The sequence below is a fragment of the Dasypus novemcinctus genome, chromosome 13, assembly GCF_030445035.2.
Source record: "Dasypus novemcinctus isolate mDasNov1 chromosome 13, mDasNov1.1.hap2, whole genome shotgun sequence".
NCBI lineage: Eukaryota > Metazoa > Chordata > Mammalia > Cingulata > Dasypodidae > Dasypus > Dasypus novemcinctus.
The window spans coordinates 91427727-91448583 of NC_080685.1; the positions used below are offsets into that span (position 1 = coordinate 91427727).

The 20857-nt window shown below is 43.5% G+C and overlaps 1 protein-coding gene across 1 annotated transcript; it reads right to left on the reverse strand.

The window, feature by feature from the left end:
* Window positions 1-685: 685 nt before the first annotated feature.
* On the reverse strand, window positions 686-13402 carry CTSE (cathepsin E). Its single transcript, XM_004468775.3, has 9 exons — window positions 13295-13402; window positions 12592-12748; window positions 11875-11992; window positions 10910-11028; window positions 6151-6350; window positions 4065-4187; window positions 2831-2972; window positions 2634-2732; window positions 686-924 (listed from the first exon to the last, which is right to left on the reverse strand). The coding sequence occupies exons 1-9, from the start codon at window positions 13360-13362 to the stop codon at window positions 760-762; spliced, it is 1191 nt and encodes a 396-aa protein (XP_004468832.1). The 5' UTR covers window positions 13363-13402; the 3' UTR covers window positions 686-759.
* Between the last annotated feature and the right edge of the window lie 7455 nt (window positions 13403-20857).

The following is a 20857-nucleotide window of genomic DNA, read 5'->3' on the forward strand; positions in this document are numbered from 1 at the left end:
GAATGTGGGAGAGTGTGGGCTATGATGTGGACCATTGACTATGGGGTGCAGTGATGCTCAGAGATGTACTTACCAGGTGCAATGGATGTGTCGTGATGATGGGAGTGTTGCTGTGGGGGGAGTGAGGGGTGGGGGCGGTGGGGTTGAATGGGACCTCAAATTTTTTGAATGTAATATTTTTAAAAAAAGAAAAAAAAAGAAAAAAGAAAAAAAGAAAAAAAAAACAGAGACTTAAGAGACATTTCAAATAAAGGAGTTTGTGGACCTTATTTGAATCCTCATTTGAACAAGCCAACTGAGAAAACAACCAAACTTTTATGAGACATCAGGAAACATTTGAATATTGACTTCATATTTAAAGGTATTGACATATTTATGGATGAAATGATGCGATGTTTGGAATTTGCTTCAAAATCATCAAGTGGATGTGGCGTGGGCAGAGGAACGGGTAGGTTGTTAACGCTGAGTGGGTGCGCAGGGACTTGTACTCTAATCTCTGCTTGTGTATGTGTTGGGCGATTTCTGTGATATAAGTAAACAAAAATTGATAGACAATACAGGCACCCGACTTAATTCTTCTGTCATGACGATGGTGGAGGAGGTGTGTACGTGTGAGTGTGTGTGTGGTGAGTGTGTACGTGTGTTCTCGTGCTCTGCTTGGGCCTCATGCAAGTTGCAACTCTGAAAGAAGTGAAGAATGCCCTGCACCCAGCAGGCCCAGGTGGGTGTCCGTCAGGCAAGCAGGAACAAGGGCCCTTCTTAGGGGACTGCTGGGGCCAGTCCCACACGGTTATTGCCACGGTCAAAGACTGAGTAAAACTGTCTAATGAAGACATCGCCCAGGATCCAGAGGGGCCCGTCTGGAGGCTGTATGTCAAGCCCTTGAAAGCCACTGCTGCAGAACTGCATTCCATCCACGACATCCTGGGGACGGAAAGAATGATGTAAGTGACTTGCACAGGAAGAAGGAAGTAGCGCTGCCTAGAGGCAGTCCTTTGTAGTCGTGAGTGGTGGCACTGAATGACCCAGGACAGCTGTTTGATAATTGTGGCTGATTAGTTCTTCCCCCTGCTTCATACATCCTTACCCTAGTTTACTCAATAAAGCATTTATTTGCACCCATTTATACCTGTGGGCCTGGGCTTCTCAGTTCTACAATTTTTTACAACTATTCATGTGTTATACACCCTCCTCCCCCATTTTACAATTGGGAAAGCCAAAGCCTTGTTGCATGAGTGAAAGTGCGAAGGATGTGGTGCTAGAAGCAAAGGCCTTAGTTTAAATTCTGGCTTCATCAGTTTCTAGTGCAGCTCAAGTTAATTTTTTTATGGGAGAGAAGCTGGTCTAAAAACAGCTAGCCACTGCTGTTTTCCTGTTGATGTTCTGGAAATAACCATTTGAGTGACTCCTTTTAGATAAAAGGTCAATAGGCAGTGGCTGTTCTGTGAGAAAACTGTAATCCCGCCTTCCTTCTTTTTGGCCCGGCAAAGACTTGGGATCTACTAGGTAGACGTGGTCATTCCAACATCCATTTGAAATTTGATGTTGCTGATGAGGGGGTGGGAAGTAGAGGGCTTGAGGAGCCTTCTTGGATAAGGAAGGGGATAAAAGTTCAAAAGCATCTTTGGTGGTTTGGGTGGCTCTGATTGAGGTCTGCTGGCAGGAAAGGACAGCAGCACCAGACTGGGGGTGGGAAGGGGCTTGGGCCTGAGCCTAGCCTCACCTAGCGTGAAGGTGGGGCTGGGGTGTGGACTGATGAACCTGGCTCTACCTAAATGTCTCCCTATTTCTGGGGGTGGTGTTTGCAGTGGCAGCTCCAGAATGCCTATGTTGGAGGCTCTTAAGGGATTTACCATGAAGCTGTGTTTTAAAGTAACCGTTGTTTTTACTTGGATTATCTGTTTATATTTGGGATGGCTTTGGGAAGGGGTTAATGGAGATCAAGGTGTGGCGGGTTGGGCTAAAGGCCTCAGTTCACCTTACACCTTTGCATCTCTATTCTGGTGCAGTCACTCTGATACTGTGAGTGACCCTTTGGATAAGGGTGTTAAAGTGTGTTGCCAAAGAACTACAATATTGAAAACCTGGGCCAACTGTGGTATGAAGTGACCATAAGTTTCCAAAACACCAGGAACTCCCTTTCCACCTCACCCTCCCAACTGGTGACTTGACTGCTACAAAAGACATTTTCTTGTTTGGAGAGGAATGCGAATTTGAGTGTAGAAGAGATATAACCTTATTCTATACCTCCAAGCAGCTCATATCTTGAGCCACTTACTTATCTCTGAGTTTCAACACCCTAATTGATAAAATGGTATAGTAACATCACAGGGATTAAATTTTGTCAGTTGAAAAGTCATACATGGCAATGTCAGAAAACCTTATTAAATGGCTTGCCCGAGGTTGAGGTTCACTACTGCTTCATGACACATGGAAATTAGAGAGAACCAGCCCAGTGGTCTAAGAACCAAGCAGTTGCATCCCTCCCAGAGGGAACACCACGTCAGAGCAGGCCCAGGTGGGAGGGGACTTGGGGTAAGCGCAGCATGAGTCCAGGTGACTGTTTGCAAAGGGGAAGTGGCAGGCATCTTGGGAAGGCCCAGTGATTTGCAGAATAAGGAAACGGTTCCTACCGGCACGATATAGGCAGGCGGTTGGAGGGCGTAGGGGACTCCATTGATGATGAAGGTGACATCTGGCATGACATTGAGGTTGGCACATTCCATAGCATACTAAAACACCACACAGAGGATGTGTTTAGAAACTTCCCATCTCCCATGGGAGGGCCTGCCTCTCCTGCACCCACTGTGTGCCCACCCCAGGCACTCACTTCTCCATCCATGGGCTGTGCCCCAATGGCCTTCTGCAGCTGCTTGATCTTGTCAGAAGGTCCAGTGATGAGGGAGGTCCCCGTGTCCACAATAGCTTGGCAGCCCTCGGGGCAGAACATCGTGGCACCTCCCACCTGGATTCTGGGAGCAAAGAGGCATTGTCAGCCCACCCAGAAGCCTCCCCTGGCTCCCCAGGAGGCCTTCGCTCTCTGCTAGGCTCCTGAAGCACGTTAGTGGTTTCCATTTGGTCTCTCCCACCAGAAGCGTTTTTTTAAAAACACTCATAGTAAGAAATACATTTACTTCTTGACCTAGTACACACATACAGGAAACAAAGATTTCATGAACCAGTGCTTAACCTTAATATGCGAAGTCAACTCTGATATTTTCTATTTTATTCCATTTCATTTTAAAAAGGCAGGTCACGATCCTCTGAAATGATGCCATGATCCATAACTGGGAAATGCCTACAGTTTGCAAAGCCCTCAGGAGAGAGTGAGCATGGAGGCTTTAAAAATTCTTTTTAAATTTGTATCCCTAGTGCCTGACACATGCTTGGCTTTGGTAGGGTCTTATTCTTGCTGTATTAAAGCTTGACTCACACATCTTTGAATTCCTGCATTGTCTAGGACAGTGCGAGGTATGCAGCAGACAGCTAGTTCCACTTCCCCAATTGCTCCAGGTCCAGGCTTTCTCTATGTGTCAAAGTCCAGTTTCTATGCCGCCCATTCTACGAAGCTTCGGTCCTGCTGGGCACTTTGGTGGCACCTCTCTTGGAGCACTAAGCACCTTCCACCTTACCTGGGAGTGAGTTTTATGCTTGGCTCCTTCATCTGGACTAGCTTTGTGAGGGCAAAGCCTGTGGCCAATTCACCTTTGCAGTCCACACGTTACTCAGCTCTTGTCTGAGTGCTTAATTAATGCTGAATGAATGAATAACTAAAGAGTATAACAAGCCACTTGGTATGCACTGTCTGTGGAATTGAAGGCACACCACTTGTGCAAGGAAGGAAGCTCAGAGCTGGTACCGTACGCCTGCCACCCTGCTTACTGACGCGTCTTCCTGTGCCTTTGCTCAGTACGCCATTCTTGTACCTCCCACAGAGAGCTCCCTCCCCAATGCTCTCCCAGTGACCAGCAGTCTCAGTCAGGCCAATTGAGTTAACCCAGTGTGCGTTGTGCCCATTTGGGGTTATTTCTCCATACCATTACCACCTTGTAGAGGGTACTCACTCGTCTAGAGAAATCTGCCAGTAGCCTTGTTTGGTAACTGGGACCCAATTCAGGCTCCCAGAGAAGTGGGAATGGTCATAGCCTCCGAAAATCAGCTCACTCCCCGAGCCACCTTCTGGGTTACTATGTGGAAAGAAGGACAGGTCGTCAAGGGGGGGCCATTGGAAATGCCCAGGGGAGAGCTGCAGCTGGGACTCTTTGCTCCTGGGTCTCTTCCCTCATGCCAAGTCCCTAGGGAGGCAGGGACAGCAGCCTGGCCTTTCAGACCAGGCTTCCACCCACAGCAAGGTGACGAGCCTGGTCCTGTGGGGCATAAGGGTAGACAGGGCTCTGCTCACTGATTTGTGACTGTCTTCCAGCTTCTTGGATAACAGGGCTAGTGAGCTGGGAAATGGGGACAACAGGGCAGAATTCGTGCAAAGCCAAGACCAGGACTGTCTGAGGTATGTGGACACACAGTGAGGCACCCCAAAGACACCTTATTCCAAAGTAGCTTCCCCATTCTGGCTGTGCTGATGCCTGGAGTTTCCATGTTAGTCATTCCCTGTGTTAAGGTATAGAAGTTAACTTTACCTACATAACTTACTAAAAATTAATAAATATTAATTTTTGCTAGTATTGATTTCTCAGATTATGTCCAGGATCCTGGGGAAATAGGGCATAAAACTGATTCATTTTCAAGAGGAAAGGGATCAGAAAAATACAGAACTTGGGGCACTACAAGGTAGAGTAATAAAAGGAAGGGAATTGGGAAACGGACTTTGGCCCAGTGGTTAGGGCGTCTGTCTACCACATGGGAGGTCCGCGGTTCAGACCCCGGGCCTCCTTGACCTGTGTGGAGCTGGCCCATGCGCAGTGCTGATGCGCGCGAGGAGTGCCGTGCCATGCAGCGGTGTTCCCCGTGTAGGGGAGCCCCACGCACAAAGAGTGTGCCCCATAAGGAGAGCTGCCCAGCGCAAAAGACAGTGCAGCCTGCCCAGGAATGGTGCCGCACACACGGAGAGCTGACACAGCAAGACGAAGTAGCAAAAAGAAACACAGATTCCCATGTCGCTGACAACAGAAGTGGACAAAGAAGACGCAGCAAATAGACATAGAGAACAGACAACCGGGGTGGGGAGGAGAGGTGGAAGGGGAGAGAAATAAATAAATCTTAAAAAAAAAAAAAAAAAAAAAGGAAGGGAATTGGATATCTCTCAGAATTTTCAGAAAACAGTTTTGGAAAGGAACTAACATTTGTTAATGGCCTTTGTGCAAGACGCTATGCTAGGAATTTTACCTACTTAATCTTACCTAAAGCTTACATTAACGTGTTATCCATTTAAGGAAAACTGAGGCTCAGGTTGATGAAGCAATTTTCCATCACAGCTCACCTCTTCCCCATCAGGAGGGGAGGAGGAAGCTCTGAAAGGGGGAACTAGAAGTGTCCAGACAACCTGCCCCCTCTTCAGCTCTTCCCAGGACTTGTCCTTTTACAGTCAACCTGGGAGGAAGCATTGTTTGCTATAGGAAATTCAAGACTCTCCACGTGGGAGAAGGGAACAAGCTGAAAGAGGGTAAGTTCAGGCCAGATCAGACTGGGACGAAGTTCCTGGAAAAGATAAGGGCCAGGTGGATGGGATGGCACCCCTGGGGATCCAGGCAAGAGTGTCTAGAGGTAGCTGAGCCTCAGGATCCAACTACACCATGCAATTATTTTGTTAGCTTACTTTTTTTTCCTACCTCCACCCATAGGAATTAAGCTTCTTGAAAGCAAGGACTGTCTCTTTCTTGTCTCATCGTGTCCCCATTGCCTAGCCTAAATATTTATTGACTGAATTAATGAATATCCAGTCCCTGAAATTCGTTATAGTAACCCAGTGCTTTACAGTTTGCAAAGGGTTTTTCACAACTCCATGTGGCAACCCTATTTCTTGACTATTCGGAGAGATTGTGATTTTTGTCCAAGATCACACAGCAAATACAAGTCAAGCAAGAGATCCAACCTAGGCCTTTGGGAGAGCTAAGCCCAGCCATCTGCCAGTGCACCCTGCTGTCTCCCTGCAGTGACAACTGCCCTGAACCCGGCAGGCTTGATGGGCCTCACCTGCTCATGTAGACAGAAAACATGGGGACAGCCACCAGGTTCTGGGCCATCATGTTGTCGAACACTGGGGTCACGCCTCCAGCAGCCAAAGAGGGGTACCCCAGGCCCAGAATTCCATCAAACTCTGCATTCACAAAGGTCTGGCCTGGCTCCTTGACACTCTCTCCGAATTGCTGGCCAACCACAGTCAATCCTTCCACCTGATGGGAGAAAATACACTGGAGAATTGCGTGGGGAGATGGCTGGAAAAGGGCTTAGAATCCTGGATTGTTCCTCTTGCCTGAAGTTAGTTTGCCCCATTCTCAATTTCCCTTTATTAAATGAGCACAAAGATTTTTTGCCATATTCCCAGCCTTTTTTCATAAATGTAAACTTTTTTAAACTGGTGTATAACATACATACAGAAACTATCGGTGTACAGTTCACTGAATTTTCACCAACTCTTCACACTCATGCAACCAGCTCCCAAATCAAGAAACAGGACATTAGCAGCATCCAAAAGCCCCACCCTGCACCCTTGCCATCATTGCACTCCTCTTTAAAAAAAAAACAGTCTCCTGACATCTAAAGCATATATTAGTTTTGTCTATTCTTGAATTTTATTTTAGATGAAATCGTACAGAATGAACTTTGTATCTAGCTTTTTTCAAGCAACATTATGCTTACTGTATGCTGTTGTAATTTGCTCATTCTCATTAGTACTCTATGACTATCACCATTAATTGACCCCTTCTAGTATTGATGGATATTTAGGTTGTTGCCTGCATTTAACTCACTAAGAGAGCTGCTTGTCCATGTCTTTTGGTGAGGAGATGTACACATTTTTGTTGGATATATACTAGGAGTGAAAATGTTTAGCCTGAGTAGATACTGCCAAACAGTTTTTGAAAATGACACTCTCATATCAATATTTTGAGAGTTCTACTAGTTCCATAGCCTCATCAAAACTTGGTATTTCCTATTTTTCTATTTTAGTCATTCCAGTGGATATGCAGTATATTGTGGTTTTAATTTTTATTTCCTTAAAACGAATGAAATTGGACATTTGAATATTCTTTTTTTTGTAAAGTGGGTTGTCTGAATTTCCTTTTCTATTTTTAGGCATTCTTTATATATTCTGGAATCAAGTCTTTTGTTAGATATCTGTATTACAGATATCTTTTCCCAGACTCCGGCTGGTGTTTTTACTCTCCTACAAGTATTTTTTGATGAATAGAAGATCTGAATTTTAATGTAGTTAAACTTAACAATTTTTTTTCTTTACGATGAATTTTTTTTTAAAAGGAGGTACTGGGGATTAAACCCAGGATCTTGTACATGTGAAGCAGACTCTCAACCACTGAGCTACACCTGCTCTACTATGATGAATAGTTGGTGAACTGTTTGAGAAACTTTTGCCTACTTTAAAGTCATGATGACACTTTCCAATGTTCTAAAAGCTACATTGTTACCTTTCATATTTAGATCTATAATCTATCTGAAGTTTGATAATGTGTGATGCAGAGGTCGAGTTTTATTTTTTCCTGTATGCATCTTCAATTAACCTAGCACCATTTAATAAGTATACCATCGCTTTCTCCACCACACTGCCATCTCACATTCAAGAGAAATCAGGCGACTGTGAGGGCAGTTTCTGAATTTTCTATTCTGTTCCATTTTTCTGTTTATCCTTTTGCTAATACCATGCTTTAAAAAGTACTATAACTTTATAATACATCTGGATATTTGGCCGTGTTCTTTGCCATCAGATTGCCTTCGTTATTCTTGGTCCATTATATATTCATATAAATTTTAAAATCAGCTTGTCAATTTCTAAAAAATTGCCCTTGTTTTGATTGGGGTAACATTTTCTCTATAGATCAATTTGGGAAAATTTGACTTTTTGTAATATCTAGTCTTACAATCCACGAATAGGTGTTATCTTTCAATTTATGTAGGTCTTCTTTAATTTCACTGAGTAATGCTCTGCACTTTTTAAAGTAGAGGTCTTATACATTTTTTGTTGTTGTTAAATTTACTTCTAGGTATTTGATGTTTTGCCACTATCACAATAGTGTCATTAACAGTTTTTTCCCACTTATTTTTCCTGCTATATAGAAGTTCAAATTATTTTTGTTCTTTGACATAGTAGCCTGGCCAACACAATAAGGCATAAAAAAAGAAATTAGGATGTTAATTTTGAAAAGGAAGAAACAACATTGTCATTACTCACATCTAATACTATGTGTCGAAAATGCAAAACTACCTGCGGACTACTGGGATTAAGTGAATTTAGCAAAATTTCTTGCTATTCATTGTAATGTTGAATAGAAGTGGTAAGAATGGGCTTTCTTTTTCTCGATCTTGATCTCATGAGAAAAATCTCTCAATAATTCACCATGAAGTATAAGGTTTGCTGTGGGCTTCTTTGTAGATACTCTTTACAAGATTAAGAAAATTACTTTCTATTCCTAATTTGCTAAGAACTTTCTTTTAAGCCATAAATAGATGTTGAATTTGATTATCATTAGAGATAACCATAACATTTTCTCGTTTTATTATCTTAGGTGATGAATTCCTGGAAAACAAATGGCTCTGGTTGGGATGTATTATCCTTTACTATATCACATGATTTGATTTGCTAATATTTTCTTTAGGATTTTTGGAGTTTTGTCTACATTCACACAAGAGAGAATGGTCTGCAATTTTCCTTTCTTATAATGTCCTTGTCTAGTTTTGTTATTAAAGTTATGTTGGCCTAATAAAATGAATTGTGAAGTGTACCTTCTTTATCAATTATCTGAAGGACCTGTATAAAATTGGTATTATTGCTTCTTTTAAATGTCTAGAAGAATTCATCAGTGAAGTCATTTGGGCCTGGAGTTTTCTTTGTGGAAAGGTTTTTAATAATAGAGTCAATATTTAAAGTGAATATTAGAGTATCTGTATTTTCTATTTTTTTCCATGTCATGCTTGGTATGCTGTATTTCCTAATGCATTTGTCAGTTTCTTTTAAATTGTTGAATTTATCAACATAAACATATTCTTGATATCTTATTATTTTAATGTCTCAGGGTCTCTAGTAATGTTCTTTTTTATATTTCTGAGATTAAGTTGTATTTTCCCTTTTTTCTTTATCAGTCTTGTTAGCAGTTTACCAATTTTATTAATCTTTGCAAAGAGTTAACTCTTGACTTTGTTGATTTTCTTTGTTGTGTGACTTTTCTGTCTTATTAATTTCCATTCTTTTTTTATTTTTCCCTCCACTTTCTTTGAGTTTGGTTTGCTGTTTGTTTATGGTTTGCCTACTTCCTTTTTGTTCCTTTGTTGCTTGGAATAGAAGCTTATATCACTGATTTTCAAGGTTTCAAATATATGTATTTCAGGCTATGATTGTCCCTTTAAAGACTGCATTAGTTTATCTTACAAATTTTTAGTATGCCAAATCTTGGTTATTAATATCTGTCAAGGTTCGATAAGAGAACTGAACCATTAGGAGCTATATATAAAAGGAATGTATGTCAGGTATTTGACTATATGCAATTGTGGATGCCAGGTAAAGGGAGTATGTGAGGATATTGTTTCTGTTTGGTATTGCAGGCTAAAGTCTACAGTTTCAGCAGTCATAAAGGGAAGATAGATCTCAAGTAGGAGAAGGAAGGGCAAATTGGAACCTGTGAGGTTGGGGGTGCACCAGAATTCACATTATTCTCTCTCTGTTTCCAAGCCTCTGACCTCAGTGAGAGGGATGTGCTGAAGCAGAGGCTGACACTGTTTGTCACAGAGCTAAACATGCACCTGGCTCAGGAGTCATAAAAACTGAAGTGAGAACCAGCTGAAGCTAGAGGAGCTGTGGGCTTGGCTGCTGCCCCGCACCAACTAGATGAGCCAGCAGATGAGTGACAGGCTACAGGCTCAAATTGTCCTTTCCATGCCAATTTCAGTTCCTTTCTGGATTACCAGAGTTAATTTCAATTGTCAGTTTGTGATGTAGCCTTCTAAATAGTTATTTGTACTTTTATATGTATACATATGTTCTAATAAAAAAGACACTGGTTTTTTTTTTTTTTTTTAATCTGTTTGAGATATTTTTACATAGATATCTGCTCCTGGAATTTTTTTTTTTTTTTTTGTCACTCAATAATATGTCCCAGCCCCATCCATTTTGAAGGGATGTTGATGAATTCTGGGCCCTGCTGGCCTCTGGAGCACCCCAGAACTGGAACAATGCCCATCAGGAGGGAGCCAACATCTATTTCCCCAAAGGCCTAGGTATATGCCACTGACCATAAACCTGGTTAAGTACCCCAGGCAGGGGCAGGACCTTCCTGGTTCTCTAACCCCACATTTATCTGATTCCTGCAGTTCCAGGACCCATGGCCCTTTGGTGAGCAGGAGTTTAATGAGCCTGCCCATAAGCTCAGCACTAAGTTCAATGTTGACCTTGGGCCTTTGTTGTGGCAACTGTGATTCTGTCTTGGGTCGGTACTTTATGCCTTGTCCCTTATTTCAGTAACTGAACTCCCACCTGGTCCTCTGGCTTGGACTTTCTTATCCTTCAAGATGGAAGCCTTGCCTTGTCTCCTCAGTGCTCCTGGGTCGTGGAGATCCAGCTGTGACCCCTGCCACTAGGATTTCTGTATTGTGCACCAATTTCCTGTAGGGATCCCTCTAAGTTGTCTTTTTAGGGCTCCAGATCCTGCTCCGCTAAGACCTCTGAATTATGGCCTGTCTACCAGTTTTCCGGCCAAGAGAGAAAAGATGAATGACATGTACTCACAGAGACTTGGTCAGTTCCGATGATTCCAGACAAACTCCCGGTCCCATATTGAATGGAGAAAGAACTTCCCACCTCGCTGTATGTGCTGGATTGTGAAGGGTGGAACGTGGGATGCGTCTCTGGAAAGCAAAGGTACTGCTCTTGCCCAGCCTTTCACTCACTGAAATGCAAGGTCTCTTCCTTCCACTCCCACCACTGAGTGCGCCTCTAGCAAGGCTTGCCATGGCCCTCCCTAGAGGGCTCCTACTGTCTCCTCGAGCCACAGGTGGAGACCAAATAACTGACCACAGGCAAACATGCTTGCCCACAGTGACCTCATCAGGCACACCAAGATAAGTGGCATTTACCAGGTGCCAGCCAGGTATGGGTTAGAACCTGGCCTTCCAAAGAAACTCAGTGATAAACCGCCATTGCAGGAAATTACTTCCAACTCTTTGCCCTGTGTACTCATAGCTTTGGGTTTTCCCCACACATTCTGTCTCTGGAACTTGTCCTGCATAGACCAAGATATCTTTCCTCAGCTCTTCCCTTCCCAATCTTCACCAAGACCCCTGAGTTTCCTCTGGCCAAATGGGCCCACCCATTACATTGAAGGGTTGTGTGTTCCGAGGTGGCCTCACCTCTGGCCACCAAACCTCATAAAAGCAGGTGAGTGGACTGGCCAGAAAGAGCCATTTGAATGGAACTTGCCCCTACATATTCTCTCAGGTGTTCTAAGGAGAGTGAGTCATCATATATTCCAAGATTTTTTTTTTCAGTGCTGAGTTTCCCCTATTATTTCTGATAAGTATGTAAATTGCTGACTTGGATAGCACCCAAATTTTAGGTATTGGCCCAATCTTGTTTTCTTTGTAGGCAGCTCCAGGGCAGACACAAAGATGGAGCCGGGAAGCTGCTGTGGCCAGGTCCTGCCCTCCCAGGTCCCACCCCCGCCATTCCCCAGTGGGGCTCGTGGCCCCACTTACGGCAGGCTGGACTGGTGCAGTACACGGAGGGGACCCAGAGATTGGAGGAGCCAGTGTCGAAGATGACAGTGAAGTTCTGTGGTGGGGAGCCGATGGAGATAGTGCCAAAGTATTCCATCTACGGAGTGGGAGAGAAGGGAGTAGGGTAGTTGGGTGGTGGGGAAGGCCTAGAGTACTCCCCAAGGGTCATGGAGAGCCACCCGGGGCCAGATCCTGGGGTGTCACAGGCCAGAGCTTACAGAGCCTGGGAATTGGGGAGGGTGGGAAATTAAAGGTAAAAGGAGCAGAGAAGGGCCACTTGGGAGAAGACCAAATCATGCCCTTGGCTACTTGTGCTTTTGCTTACATTATCCTGATTCTTATTCTAACGTTGTGAGTGGAGGAGGCAGTAACACCTCCTTTTACAGGGAACTGGGGCCAGTAGGGGTTAAGTAATTTGCCTAATACATGCAGCTAGGAGGCCAGTTGAAAGCAGAAGCAGTGTCCTACAGTTTGGGATGTTTGTCCTTCTCATCCCTGAACGTATCTGGGGCAACGTCCACTCAGCCTAGTCTCAGCAGAGTCCACAGGGTCCCAGGGATCAGTTCATATGGACCATCCAAGCAACGAAATCCAGAATAGCCTTTACTGCTGCTGATCTGACCTTGGCCATGCGCTGAGACCGAGCCTTCCTACCCGCTCCCCACCCCTCCCAGCCCCTGCCCCAGAGCTCCTCACGTCCAGGTAGTTGATGAGGGGCTCATTGGCACTCTGGTCTGTCGTGCAGGACTCAGTGAACTGGATCATGTCCAAATGCTGGGATTTCCAGAATTTAGAGAGCTGGCCTTGCGCCCGTAGCTTCTTCCGGAGAGACTGATGCCTCCTGAGGGGCACCCTGGGGACAAAGTCCCATGTGAGGAAGGAGAAGCATTTCTTCCTCCTTCTCTTCCCTGCCCCTCTTCCTGTCCATTTTTTCCATCGGTTAACTGGAGAGTTACACAGGAGGGGCTCTGGAAGGCAGCACGCTAGGGTTTGGCTGGAATCAGCTCCCTCTCTGCCACTCAGCCTGCCCCAGGCCCATCTCCGGCCCTGTAGTCCTGAGAATTTTTAGAGCTGCAGTGCCCTACCCTCCTGCACACAGGCTCTTTCAGATCTTCAGAGGAAAATAGAGGATTGGGACGGTCTTCAGTGGTACACGAACCCACATGAAAGGCTGCCAACTATCTCTGGTTTCGAAGGATAGGAAATCTCCTGGGATGGGGGGAGGTGACTGGCGGTTAAGGGTACCCACAAGGTAGCCCGCTGCTCAACCCCTTCCACGAGTCAAGCAACCCCTTGATTTCTTCTCTTTTTTGCACCACCTTTCCTCTCCCAGAGCAGCCCTGAACTTGGGGACAGGGGCCTGCGCCAGCTGAACTCAGTGCTGGGGCAGTGGTCTCACCTGTGAAGTGGCCCTTGGGCCTGTGCCAGGTCCAGCAGCATCAGTAGCAGAAGAAAGTGTGTTTTCATGGTGGGCCCAACCGGCAGCGGCTTCCTCCCTCTGCGGCAGACTTGCCTACTCACCCCTCTCTTCTCTCCACAGAGCTGTGGGGCTGAATCTCCCTTATTTCAGACCTGCCCTGCCCAGCCCAGTCTGAGAACCCACTGAGATAAGGCCCCTGGAGTCAATAGCTTGCCCAGAGTAAACACAGCGTGTGTACCAGGGCGTTCCCCCTCCACTGCTTGGTTTCTTTCCCTCCTGCAAGGGGAGTGAGGAGCTGAGGTGAAAAGTCAGGGATCTGTGCACCTTCTGAGGGTGAGAGAGATGTCCAAGGCTCAGCTTCCCCCAGAGTCTTTGGTCCCTGACCCTGACCCCGAGGAACTATGTATTTTTACTTAGTTGAGGAAGTATGATGTCCCTGGACTCTGCGGAACTGCTCTACAGACTTGTTACCATGAGAAGCTCACTGAAGGCTCAGGAGAGGTGCAAGCTGATATGTGATAGGAGTCCAACTCAAAATACTAGTTTGTTTTCTTTGTATTTCCTGTTCTTCCCTTGTGGTAGTTTGAGGCTTTCATGAACCCCAGAAAATATCATATCCTTAGAGCTAGTCCATTCCTATGGTTGTGAACCTACTGTAGGTGGGAACTTTTGATTTGATTGTTTCACTTAAGGGCCTTTGATTAGATGATTTCAGTACGGTGTGACCCAGGGTGGATCTTAATCCCCTGACTGGAGTCCGTTATCATGGAATTAATGTAGAGAGAGACACAGGAGCTCAGAGAGGAACCCACAGAAACTGAGGGAGAAAGCCACTAGAGCAAGAAGCTGAAATTCATGGAACCTCAGAGAGAGGAAGCTAGGACGCTGAAGCAATTGAACCTAGAAAAGAGGGGAGAGCCCAGCAGATGACTCCATGTGCCATCATTGGGGAGGAAGCGTCACCTGATGATGCCTTGATTTGGGCACTTCTCGTAGCCTCAGAACTGTAAGCTTGCAACCTAATGAATTCCCAAGGTAAAAGCCAACCAATCTCTGGTATATTGCTTTCAACAGCTGTTAGCAAACTAAAACACTCCTCATTCCCTCTGATAGCTCAAGGGCAGTTTTTCTTTCCCCCAGTACATTTTGAAGCAGAAACCAGCAGTCCACAAAACCCCTGAAATAAAAGATTTGGCAGTGGATTTATGGGACCCATTTTTTGTGATCCCAAGGCTTTAATGAATCTACGACTGGGGAAGAGAGGAGAATACAGAGTCATCCCTGCAGATGGGGCGGGAGGGAGGTGAGTGATCTGAAGCACCTGCCTAAGGACAGCGGTTCCTTTCTGTCTAGTAGGGCAGGACAGGATGGAGAGGGAGCAGGACTCAGCTCTTAGTTATCCCAGAGTGTAAACCCCCATCCCTGTCAATCTCCCTGACCACATAGAGGGTGGGGCTTGAGGTCCTGGAGCAGGGAGGAAGAGGTGCCACTGCCCAATGCCGCAGGCTGATCCTCCCTCTGAACCAGGCCAGCAGAGGCCACAGCCCTGTCACAGGTCTGAATGCCCTTGAAGGCTCTGCTTCCAGGGGCACAGGCTTCGAAGCAGGTGTTAGGGATCTGGCTTAAGTTCAGTTCTGCCCTAACCAACCAGTCACCTGGCAAATCTCTTCACGGCTAAGGGCTCTGCCTTGCATCTCTGAAACCCAAGAAGCAGCGAACTTGGGAGTGTGGAGCCAGCCAAGGCCTGCCACGGGGCCCCAACTATTAAAAAGGATACAAAAGGACCCGGGGAACATGCCAGACCCTTGAACCCTGACCCCAGGGCGACAAGGCCCCTTTAGCATTCACCCACTTCCTAAGACTCCTCCCTTTGACCTGTCATTGTGGAGAGAGGTCTCCTCTAGAAGGGCAGCATGGGCCAGAAGTGGTCGGACGTCCAGATAATTTGTTTTGGCCCTAAGCCTTGCCATTGTTTGACCATAATTGACTAACCACTAGGCACTCTGGTTCTGCCATCTTTCAAATGCTCTAAAATGCATCACTGGATTTTTTTTCATGTTCTCAGTCAGTATTTAAATTTTTAACAATTCTTTTTCTTTTATGTTTTTAGAAAATCATGAAAGAAAGAAAATGTTTAATGTCTATAAAGTTTTCAGAAAAATCATACAGAATTTACAGACTTCCCATATACCCCTATCGAACACACAGTTTTCTATATTATTAACATTTTACACTAGTATGGTAACTTTATTATAATTTATGAAACAATATCATTATAATTATACTATTAACTGTAGTAGGTAGTTTACATTAGGGTTCATTGTGTTATACAGTCTTATTATTTAAATTTTTATTCTGATAACATATATACAACCTAAAATTTACTCATTTAACTACATTCAAATATATAATTCAGAGGTGTAAATTCCATTCATGAGGTTGTGCTGCCATCACATCAGCCATTACAAAACTTTCCCATAACCCTAAACAGAAACTCTATACCAACTGAGCATTAACTTCCCTTTTCTTACCCCCTCCCTGGCCCTTGGTAATCTATATTTTAGTTTCTTTGTTTATTTTATTTTTTAAAAATTTTATTAGAGAAGTTGTAGGTTTACAGAAAAGTCATGCAGAAAAGACAGAGTTCCTATATACCACTCTATTATTAATACCTTGCATTAGTATGGTACATTTGCTACAATTCATGAAAGAACATTTTTTATAATTGTACTATTAGCTATAGTTCTTCATTTACAATAGGGTTCCCTGTTTATTGAACAGTCCTATGTTGTTGTTATTTTTAAATTTTTTATTCTAAAAATTTCCCTTTTGACCTTATTTAAATATACAATTTAATGCTGTTAACTGTGTTTACAATATGTCGAGCTGCATCACCACCACCCATTACCAAAACTTTCCCATCAACCCACATAGAAACTCTGTATGCTTTTAGCATTAACTTTCCATTTCCTACTCCCACCTCAGCCCCTGGTAACCTATCTTCTAGTTTCTGACTCTATGAGTTTGCTATTCTAGTTATTCCTATCAGGGAGATCATACAATAGTTGTTTTGTGTGTGTGTGTCTGGCTTATTTCACTCAACAATGATGTTTCAAAGCTTCATCCATGTTGTTGAGTGTATCAGAACTTCATTCCTTTTTATGGCTGAATAATATTACCTTCTATGTATTCAGCATGTTTTATTTATCTGTTTTTCTGTTGATGGATACTTGGGTTGCTTCCATCTTTTGGCTGTTGTGAATAATGCTGCTATGAACATCAACACACAAATATCTGTGGCCGAGCTTTCAGTTTTTTGGAGTATGTACATAGAAGTGGGATTGCTGGGTCATAATGGCAAATCTTTACTTAAGTTTCTGAGGAACCACTAAACTGTTTTCCATTCTACATTCCTACCAACTATGAACAAATGTTCTCATATGGACACATCCTCCTCTACACTTAATATTTTCCATTTTTTAGGAAAATTCTATTTTTTTAATAAAAAGGGACAGGTGACTGTATTCTTCTAAAGTATCAATGTCTTAAAAGATGAAGAAAAGTTGTGGAAATGTTCAAGGTTAAAGGAGACTAATGAGACATGGCAACTGAATGCATGCTCCTAGATTGAGAATTGAACTGGAGGAAAATTATAAAGGTGATTATTGGGTCAATAGACTTAATGGGAATATAGACCATCAGTTAGAGAAAAGTATTATATTACTCTTAATTCCACTGGTGCTGACAACTGTACTATAATTCTGAAATGAATATCCTTATTCTTATGAAATACACACTACAGCGGTTAGGGGTAAAGGGCCATAATGTTTACAACTTATTTTCAAATAGTTCAGAAAAAAAATGTGTGTGTGTATGGAGGGGGGGCACTTAAACAACAGAGCAAATGGCGTGAAATGTCAACAACAGGTGAATCTGAGTAAAGAGTATACAGCTGTTATTTGTATTATTCTTATCCTTGAAAATTTACTGTAAGATTGAAATTGTTTCCAAATAAAAACCTTTTAAAATTTAGATGTATAATTGGTATGGGGTTTCAGTTTGGAGTGATGGAAAAGTTTTGGTAATGGACGGTGGTGATGGTGGTGGCATAACATTGTGAATATAATTAACACCAATGAATTGTATGATTGAAAGGGGATAAAATGGGAAATTTTAGGTTGTATACATGTTACAGAATAAAAATTTCTAAAATAAAACTATAAAACTTTACAACACAAAGGGTGGATCCTTTTTTTTTTTTTTTAATTTTCTCTCCCCTCCTCCCCTGCCCAGTTGTCTGCTCTCTGTGTCCATTCATTGTGTGTTCTTCTGTGACTGCTTCTATCCTTATCAGCAGCACGGGAATCTGTGTTTCTTTTTGTTGCATCATCTTGTGTCAGCTCTCCGTGTGTGCGGCGCCATTCCTGGGCAGGCTGCAATTTCTTTCGCACTGGGCAGCTCTCCTTATTGGGTGCACTCCTTGCGCGTGGGGCTCCCCTATGCGAGGGACACCCCTGCGTGGCAGGGCACTCCTTGCGCGCATCAGCACTGCACATGGCCAGCTCCACACGGGTCAAGGAGGCCTGGGGTTTGAATCGCAGATCTCCCATGTGGTAGGCTGAAGCCCCATCCACTGGGCCAAGTCTGCTTCCCAAGAGTGGATCCTAATGTAAACTATGGACTTTAGTTAATACTATAATTATAATTATGTTATTTCATCATTTGTAACAAAGATATCACACTAATGCCAAGGGTTAATAATAGGGAAAAATTGGGGGTGGTGATATGAGAACTGCACTATCTGCATGCTTTTCCTGGAAACTTACAAGTCCTCTTATTAAAAAAATTTCACATAAAAATATGAAACCACAATAGTAAAGAAATCATGAAAGAATTTTTTAAAGAATAAAATATAAAACTGGCAAGGCCAAATTGATCTCATTGATGCTGACAGATGTTGATCAAGGAGAATTGCCCAAATCTGCTGGAAAGAAACATAAAATCCCAGGAGACAAAGGCATATGTCTCCCAAAGACCATGGTCACATCGTGAAGAACTGGCTGCAAATTCTCCCAGTGTCCCCCCCATACCCACCCTTCCATGGCTGGGCACTATGGGGAACCAGACCCCTGCCCGCTGGAGCAGACAGCTGGGTTATCTGCATGACAGTGAAAAATGGAAATGTGGGGTCCCTTGTTAATACATTATTAAGAATTTCAAAACAGTGATGGCAGAACAAAGCATGGGGTCCTGTGTGACTAGCCAGGTTGCGTGCCTATGAAGTTGGTCCTAATCATATCCCACAGAAGAGAACAGAAGAACCATTTCAAAACAAACTAGTGATGTAGCAGGGTCAGCTAAAACTGGATAATGAGAGCCAATTGCTAACTTTTCAGGAATTTTGCAATCTAGATGCTGTGTTAGTGACTTAAAATAGGCCATGGCTTGAAATCAGGCCTTACCTCCCTTCCCCTCCCTCCCCGCCCCCCATCTCTCTCCCTCTCTCTTTCAGTGGGGAGGTGGGTGAGGAACGTGGTAGAGCCAGTTGTTAACACTTACCAGCATACCATTGAACCGGGAAACCAATTCTTCCTCTTGATGTAATGACCCGGTTGTTTCATCTATAGGAGGTTTCACAGTCTGAGAGGTATTGCCCCTTTTATATATATATATATTTCTTTTTTCATTAGGCTAGGTCCGACAGTTTGGCAAAGATCCTCCAGCACAGTCAGATTTTCCTTGCCTATTAGATCTTGTTTCTCTAGTTGTGCCAGGAAACTTAGAGAGGTCATCTCAGTTTTTGAAACCTCATTCCTGCTCAAGAAAAATCATGCACTTTAAGTATTCTGAGTTGATGCCTTCTGACAGTTTGTAGAGCAAATTTCTGACCAGAGAGATCCTCCTTCAAATGGGTAGCAAACACTGCATTTGCTCTTTGATGTATCTGAGGGCTTCAGCAGTAATTTCTGCCTACTGGTACAGAAGAGCTCAGCCAGAAAGAAAGATCTTCCGTACTCAGCTGCTGCTCTGTCATGAGCTGATCAAAAATCTCCCAGGCTGAGTGGCACTCCCCTGGTTTCTTATGGGAGAGAGAGTCTTGGCAGAGAAACTTGAGGACCTCCGCATCTTGAACCCCTAGGTTTTCATCAATAGTCAGAAGTATCTGGCAAAACTTCATGCTACAGTTTCCCTTCCAATCAGCACCCAGAACTTGACCCTGAGATATCATGACCAGTCTTCTGATCAAGTTCCACTATCCTCTGGAGATGCATGGTTCTCAGGGAAGTTGCCTGAAAACACAGTTTTAAAATGAGTTAGAATCCTCCATGTGCTCCAAGTTCAAGGAAACTTCCATTTACACAGAAAGAGAACAGTAGACATGTTGCTGGCTGTGCAAGAGAAAACTCTTCATTTAAAAAAAAATAGTAGCCATTCTAGTGGTTGTGAAATGGTATCTCATTATGGTTTTGATTGCATTTCCCTAATGGCTAACACTGTTGAGCATCTTTTCATGCACTTATAGGCCATTTGTATATCTTCTTTGGAGAAATACCTATTCAAGTCTTTTGCCTATCTTTTAATTGGGTTGTTTAACTTTTTGTTGTTGAGTTATAGGATTTCTTTAAATATTTTGGATACTAAACCCTTATCCAATATGTGGTGCAACAGTTTGATGATTTTTGTGAATCCCAGAAAAGATCATGTTCTTGAAGCTAATCCATTCCTGTGGGTGTGGGACCCTTTGGATTGGATTCAGTTGGGGGAACTTTGATTGGAGTGCTTCATTGAGGCATGACCCAGGGGTGATCTTTGTCCTCTTGCTGGAGTCCTTTATAAACAGAGGTCTGGAAGCAGAGACATACAGAGAAAAATTGGCAGACAGAAATGCTGAGAGGCTGGAAGAGATGAGAACCAGAGGAGAGGGGAGAGACGAGCCATATGCCTGATCAACTGCAGCTGAGCTTGGGGAGTAAGTAAGCCTGGAAGAGGAGGCAGAACCCCAGACCTGGAGAACTGCCATTGTGTCTTGCCACATGGCAAGAATCAAGGCTCGCCAGCACCAAGTATTGGTGAGACAATATCTCTGTTGATGCCTTGATTTGGACATTTTCACAGCCTCAGAACTGTAAGCCCTTAACCTAGTAAATTCCCATTATAAAAGCCAACCCAATCCTGGTAAATTGCATTAGCAGCCTACAGAAACTAAAACATGTGCTTTCCTAATATTTTCTCCTATTCTGTAGGATGTCTTTTTACTTTCATGATAGAGTCCTTTGATGCATACATGTTTTTATTTTGATGAGGTCCCATTTATCTATTTTTTTCTTTTGTTGCTTGGTATTTGGGAGTAAAGTCTAAGAAACCATTGCCTAACACAAGGTCCTAAAGATGCTTCTTTACATTTTCTTCTAAGAGTTTTATAATTTAGGTTCTTATATTTAGATCTTTGATCCATTTTGAGTTAATTTTTATAAATGGTGTGAAGTTGTTGCTTTTTTCCCCCTCAATGTCTGCTTGTTATTTGTCTTCTTTAGGAGGCAC